Source organism: Ranitomeya variabilis, chromosome 1, assembly GCF_051348905.1.
Source record: "Ranitomeya variabilis isolate aRanVar5 chromosome 1, aRanVar5.hap1, whole genome shotgun sequence".
Lineage (NCBI taxonomy): Eukaryota > Metazoa > Chordata > Amphibia > Anura > Dendrobatidae > Ranitomeya > Ranitomeya variabilis.
Window position 1 is genome coordinate 505,280,404 of NC_135232.1, and position 7,627 is coordinate 505,288,030.

Here is a 7,627-nt window from a genome sequence, read left to right on the forward strand (position 1 = left end):
TGCATACGTGGGGGGGATATGAGCCATGCATATGGGATGGGAGGGCGGCATTATACACTATTGAGCATCATATGGGGTCATTATACAGTATGGAGCATCATGTGGGGTCATTATACAGTATGGAGCATCATGTGGGGTCATTATACAGTATGGAGCATCATGTGCGGTCATTATACAGTATGGAGCATCATGTGGGGTCATTATACAGTATGGAGCATCATGTGCGGTCATTATACAGTGTATGGAGCATCATGTGCGGTCATTATACAGTGTATGGAGCATCATATGCGGTCATTATACAGTATGGAGCATCATGTGCGGCCATTATACAGTATGGAGCATCATGTGCGGTCATTATACAGTGTATGGAGCATCATGTGCGGTCATTATACAGTGTATGGAGCATCATGTGCGGTCATTATACAGTATGGAGCATCATGTGCGGCCATTATACAGTATGGAGCATCATGTGTGACCATATTTTTTTGGTTATAATTATTGTATATGAAACAGTTGTGATCAGCAGTGCTAAATGGGTGTGGCTGGGACTTGGATATGGGTGTGACTAGTTGTGAAATGGGTGTGGTCAGAGGCGTGGCCTAAAATTTGCCGCGGCGCACTACGTGCGCCGCAACCTTTATACCTCTTTCCCTTCAAGAGTTGGGAGGTATGGTACCGCATTTGCCAGATCACAGCAAGTGCCACAAATCCCATAGGGAATGAATGAAGCCAAGCGCAGTGTTGCCGTAAGTGATCCGTTGTAAGTGATCCGTTACGTGGCAGATGCAAAAAAACTGCCCGATCTGCTGCAAAAGGCTATTTTCACAACAGCGATTCTTGCCAAAGTCACTGCCGATAGTGTCATACTCACCAATGGGGGGGGCAAGCTAAAAGTGCCTAGGGCAGCAGAAACTCTAAATACGGCCCTGCTCTCTATACTACAGGGCTTTTAACAATTGTAATCACAGCCACAGCCTCTGTGCGCATCCTGGGGAGAACAAACAGCGACCCCTAGCTGTAACGGGTCACTGCCTCACATATTGAACCTCTCAGTGCAAGTGTTACCCAGCCATTGTAATGCCTGTTATGTTAGCTTTTCTACAGCTGTTTCTATATCTGTATGGTACTTAATTATGGAAGTGCTCTACATTAGTGGCATATCACCATAACTTGGGATCTGATGGAACATCCATGATTTATATGAGAGCCATATGGCATGTGGAGTGTATGTGGGAACCGGATTACACTATTGTCCTGAAACATATTTATATAGTGCATCAATACCCAGAATCCAGAGAATGTCTAGTCAGAACCCACTACATAATGACAATAGACGCTAAATTACCTGATTTGCCACTTTGTGCCCATGAATGCTATGTATAACATGGGATTTATTCTGATTTTATATCTCCCTGTTGAATTTAGATGCCACACTGTGCACAATGATAATTAGAATTAGGCTGGTATCTTTTCATTCTTCCTGTGTTACTATGTAAAATCACATTACTGAGCATTTTACTGTGTGGTTTGGCAGGAGCTGCAGGATCGAAACCAAGAACTGGAGAAAGAGCTGCAGAAGGCGGAGCGGGGTTTGAAAGATACTCACTTGGAAAGAGACAGGATACGGGAAGAGATCGGCAGAGCCGGAGATGAGCTGGATATAAAAATCTGTCAGCTCAATGAATTGCGATTGGGCCTCTCCCAACTTCTAGAAGGAAACTGAGAGCCGCGTGGATGGCTTCTGACGACACTAATGATTATGATTGTATATCTAGTGGGAGTTGGGATGGACGCTGGACCATGCCTAGCACCTAATGAGAGACCGATGAGCCTGGAGTGTAACAGTCGCCACTTGTCATTCTATTTACTGGCTTCATGTCCGTAAATGTTAGTTGTCTAGTTCAGGCGGCAGCTGTACAGGTAGAAACACCAGGTCCAAGTCCAGCATATTTACTTGCTCTATTACCTATACTTCCGCTGAAAATCTAATTGAAAATAGATTTCTTTTCTGTAGTTTGCACCAATTTCTAACTAGGAACAAAAGCCATGAAACAAAACCAAAAGGAACATGTGGACTGTGCACCAGATTAGACGGGTGCCATGTAGTCCAATTATTCCCTGTGGTGACAGAATACATTCACTGTGCGTTTCCGTCTTGTAGACCAGTTTTTTCAGGGCAAAAACAACATGAACTCCCTCACAATCTGGGACCAGCTACATCAATGCCTTAATCACATATACAACGGGACTGTTACCGTTCCCTGACAAGGAGGGCTTGCATAGTGACAGGTATTGTATCCTAGCCTAGTTTTATGAAGGGTACTTATCACTGAAAGGGTAGAGGATAATGATATTGTCTGCACTATAATCACATCACAATGGCTGTGGCTTTCAGAGATAATCCTTCTGTTATAGCTATATTATGAAATGCAGTGAAGAGATTGAAAATCAGCATACAAGCGTTATGGTAGGATACTCGCCTAGTACATGCCATCACTTCTGACAGGAATGCAGCTTATGACTACCTACAGGGTTGGTGGTTGTGGCCTCTGCATAGAATATTCATGTCCTCCACCTTTTAGGAATATTCATCACAGGCGCATGACTTCAATTAATGGCTCAGTAAACCCCTGTTAGATGCCTATATTACCTGGACAACATACATCTAACCATCAAATAGTCTGTCTGTACACTACATGCAAATCTTTAGAGAAATATATGATTTCTGTCCTAGCAACTCATTTTAACCATTTCTGTACTGATATCAGTAGAGCTTAGGGAAGACATTTCTTTTATACCATTTAAAGGAATCTGTCAAAAGGTTTTTGTTATGTACTTTGAGAACAGCATGATGTAGGGGATGAGAGCCTGATTCTAGTGATGTGTCACTTACTAGGCTGTGTGTTGCTGTTTCAATAAAAATCAGTGTTTATCAACAGGAGATTATAATTACAGGACTAGGTGTCTCGTGCCAGGTAGTCCTTCTGCCCTGTGTAACCACGTCTCCACCACTGATTGGCAGTTTTCTGCCTATACACAGAAAGTTGCCAAACGTTGTGAGCAGAGTTAAATTTCAGGGAAATAGTAGATCTGCTGCAGAGAAAACAGTGATTGTATCAAATTAACAGCATACAGCTCAGTAAGTGACACATCACCTGAATCAGGGTGTGTCCCTACATCATGTCACTTTCAGATTGCATAGACAGAACCTGCTGACAGAATCTCTTTAAGGCCATGTGCACACTAGCAGTATTTGGTCAGTATTTTACCTCAGTATGTGTAAGCCAAAACCAGGAGAGGAACAATTAGAGGAAAAGTATAATAGAAACATATGCACCACTTCTGTATTATCACCCACTCCTGGTTTTGGCTTACAAATACTGAGGTAAAATACTGACCAATTACTGAATGTGTGAACGTGGTCTAATAGTCCTTTAATATATTACGTAACTAGTAAAGAAACTGTTGTAGGTATCAGGCATTTGTGCCAATGACTTCTACTTTACTGTAGTCATTTTATTTCCTTAAAAAGTAAAGTAAAGATGTTTATAGTTCACCTTTATTAACATTACGATTCAAGACCCCATCATTTGAATACTAAAAGTGCAGAGAATTCGTACATACTCCTCAGATGTGGCTGCCTGAATAACGCCACATTCATACATCCGTATGTAACGGTCTGAACACGTAATGTAATGCATGGACTGTCTGCGGATCTCCTGCCCCCAACCTAACAGCCTTATATATGAGTCTGAGGATGTCAAGTTGGGCTCAGGAGACCAGCAGACAGTCCATCCGTTACGGCCCGGGCTCAGACACCGACGTGTGACTTGTGTAGGTTTGTTATTGGTCTCAATTGTAAACCACAAGCTACAAACCTACATATGCTGTGTGATCTTTAGGCAGCATTCACACATGCATGTGACATATGTGAGGCTGTCAAGTTCAGGTCAGTAGACCCAGGGCGCTTCTGTCCGTTATTGCTCTCCGTAATCAAACGGCAACACACGAGTGTGTGAATCCAGGCTTAGCCGGTGACCAGACAGAGATTTTAGAGACGCTAAAGAAACAAGTTATACAAGCAGAAAAAGCTTCAGGGAAAACACCATTTTTGAGGAGTTTTTGGAACAGTTTTTCATTTCTAGAAGCTTTTTTGCCGATTTTAGTCTTGACAATGCCACTTCAAAGAAGTGACGTGCACTTTCTTTTTCCACTAGGCGATTTTTCAACACCTGAATGGGAAAAACAAATGCTTTTGAAAGCTCTAAATATGAACAGCAAAAAGGATTCATACTGAAATGAACAGGAAAACGCTTTCAAGTGTTTATTTAGGCAATTATTGTATTTTTTTTATTGAGCGGATCTACACTCAAAAACGTTGTCTGCACATATCCTCAGACTCAAATTGTAATACAATTCTGTCAGTTAGCTACTAGTGATGCGAGAAGTGTGCCCGGATAAGGTGTTATCACAGGATGCTCGTGTGCTGAGTGTCTTCGGTGTGCTCCAAAAAGATGTTCGAGTCCCCTCGGCCGCATGTCTCGCTGCTGTTAGACAGCCAGGACACATGCGGGAATTGGCTGTTTGCTAGGGAGACATGCAGCAGCGGGGACTCGAACATATTATTCGAGCACGCCGAAGACACTTAGCACACGAGCATACTCGGACAAGACCTTCGAGCTTGTTGAATCATCATTATTAACTACTAAAACAATTAATTGTTACTGATTGCTGTCAGTGAATGGAAACATTTTCAGGAAAGATCTATAGCCTCTGAATATGAACACTATTTCCAGTCACTGACAGCAAGAAGTGATCTAGAAAACTACGATTTATTGAAAAACAGTATGGCTTGTTCACGCATACTTCAGTATTTTCCATAAATGTTTTAGGCCAAAACATAGAAGAGGTCTTTTTTTTTTCAACCAAAGCTAGGATTAGATTCTTAACTAAAAGAAAGTAGAGAGTTTTCCTTTTTCTTACATCCACTATTTGTTTTTGATTAGCAGATCCCATTCAGGTTAGTTTAACTATTAAACTATTCTTAGAAGTCTTCAAAATTGCATAATGATTGCACTCACATATGTTCTTCTAGTAGTAACCCAAAAATGCATATGAAACCAAGCAGATTGATGTGTGGGCAGCACAGGGTAAAGCATGAGATGCTTAGCTCAGGGAAAGAGTTCCCTATAATTTGATTTTATATTTCTATGAGTAAAAGCTACATAAATGCTGCCAGGACTCAGAGAATGGCTGTAAGCCCTCCCTTCCCCACCCACATAGATTGATTTACAAGTCTCCATAAGTTTAGAGATAACCATCTCAACAGCTATTTACATTAAAATAGAAATAATAGAAAATGCAGAGGTCAGTGATTGGCTGCAGTGACATAATAGAAAATGCAGAGGTCAGTGATTGGCTGCAGTGATGATGTGAGCTGTCAACGTGACATCACTGCTGCGGACAAAACATTGAAACCGATGCAGTGACAGGGGGCCAGTGCTAGACCCGGGGAGGGTGAGTACCTTCTCATTTTTTTAATTTTACATACTGTATATAAAAGCCTTGAGGTCCACTTTTCTTGAAGTTTAAAACCCCTTCAAGTTTGGGTTCTCCTCTATCCTAAGCTAATTTATGAGGATAAATGGACAAAAAGGGGTGCCCTAAATGACTAGAAAGACAGTATATTCACATTAGGAAATAAGGCATTTATTTATTTAGTAATTTGTCATAGACAGTTATCACAATCATTTGTGGATAGTCCATCGAAAGATGAGATAAAATCTAATGGTTGGTTGCATCCATCAGACACCGACCATTACCTCTATGGAAGCAGTCTCATTTAGTCTTTATCAGCCAACAGCACAGGTACTGTACATGGAGCAATATAATAAAGAAAGGCTCAGCATCACTCTTGACCAACACTGGCTATGTAGTCAGCTAATATACTAGCTAACATTTTAGAAATCTAAATTTCCTATTTCAGAACAATCAATATGCTGCTGTTGGTGGATCTTTTATCCATACTATATGTCTGTAATGTGTCACTGTGTAAAATGATCACTGAGTTTTAGTTTGTCTGGCTCATTAAAAATAACCTGTCACCAGGTTAGCCAAACATAGTGAGGTACACAGGTCTTCCAGACATTTCTGGTTACATTTAAGTATAGGGCAATCTGAGCCAATGTAAATAACGCTCTTAAGTAACTGTCGAGTCTTGACCTTAAAAACGATATGTTAGTCAGTACACATAGAGGACAACTAGCTGCTGTTTGTTTTTCTTGTGTCCTGTATTTGGCGGCTATGTTAGTGGAGGGCTGCGATCTGTGACTGCATGTCTACAGTGAGTCTGAGGTAGTCTGAGGCACACCTCCTGTCTGCTTATTGGTCCAGTCTGCTGTTCTCGCCCGCTTCCTCCAGCTCTGCCTTCGTTAGATTGGCTGCTGTGTATAAAACAAGTCTGCTATATACCGTGACAGGCAGCTGATCTCTGTTACAGCAAGGACAGAATAACCAGAAGGACGAGACAGCCAAGGCAAAAGTTAGACAAATGAAATGATCAGATAACTGCCACCCATACACTGAGAGGAATGAGCCTTGGTAAGGAGGTGCCTGAAATGTTCACTGCAGAACGCTGAGAGTAGAGAAGTAATCATTACAATGAAATGTTCTCACAGCAGCAGCTAGCGCCTCTTGTTGGCAGTGTATTACCAGTGTTACTAGAAGGTGCACACCACTGCGATCACCATTTACATGTAGCTATTTTTCCGTGCCAACCCATTACATCCGTGTGTTGCATTCCTGCAGGAAAAGTAGAAATGTAGAACCTTGCACTTCCATCTCAGCCTCTCAGGAATGCTTACAAATAAATACTGGAAACAATAGACGCTGCATATGTTATTTAGAGGACTATAACAATTACCTTCAGTTACCTGTCAGGAACCGTGCTAAACCCCAATCAGGGCAAATAGAGAACTGTCCACACTGAGCCAATACTTGTTTGATTTTTTTAGAAGCACAACCTTTGCTCCCCATTTCCTCTATCCCCCTTCCCCTTATCAGTAGGACAGAATAATTCTTACATGTGAAAGTGTTTAGACATTTTGAAGCTTTTCTCAATTTTAATAAATGTTTGCAGCTTTGAATAGTATTTGTTTGTTTGGTTTGTGAAATTCTTACTCCACCAGCAGCTTATTAATTCTTTTATGTGAATTGCAACACTCAAATGTCACAGTGGAAAAAGATTTCATACATAGCTGTCCACACAAAAGGGCAAATTGGATCTACAACCCTTGTCAATCATGGTGTACCAAACTTAAGGTATGCTCAGACGAAGTTTTTTCACTTTGATGGGAAAGTTTCTACTCGAAAAATTCCTGAAAAAGCTGTTTAAAGGGAATCTGTCACCTAATTTTGGCCTATAAGCTGCGGCCACCGCCATTACGTGCTTATCTACAGCATTCTGTAATGCTGTAGATAAGCCCCTGATATAACCTGAAAGATAAGAAAAACAAGTTAGATTATACTCACCCAGGGGCGGTCCGCTGCGGTGCGGTACGATTGGCGTCACAGGTCCGGGTCCGGCGCCTCCTATCTTCATACGATGTTGTCATCCTCCTTGCTTCTG

The 7,627-nt window shown here is 41.5% G+C and overlaps 1 protein-coding gene across 3 annotated transcripts in view; it reads left to right on the forward strand.

The window, feature by feature from the left end:
- HOMER3 (homer scaffold protein 3) overlaps positions 1 to 7,144 on the forward strand; it is a 297,394-nt gene extending 290,250 nt beyond the window's left edge. For all 3 annotated transcript variants that reach the window (XM_077252685.1, XM_077252674.1, XM_077252665.1), the window contains 2 exons: positions 1,535 to 5,367; positions 5,408 to 7,144. In XM_077252685.1, coding sequence (XP_077108800.1) covers positions 1,535 to 1,723 — 189 coding nt within the window. In that variant the 3' untranslated portion in view covers positions 1,724 to 5,367; positions 5,408 to 7,144. The remainder of the gene's footprint in view (positions 1 to 1,534; positions 5,368 to 5,407) is intronic.
- Positions 7,145 to 7,627: the final 483 nt, after the last annotated feature.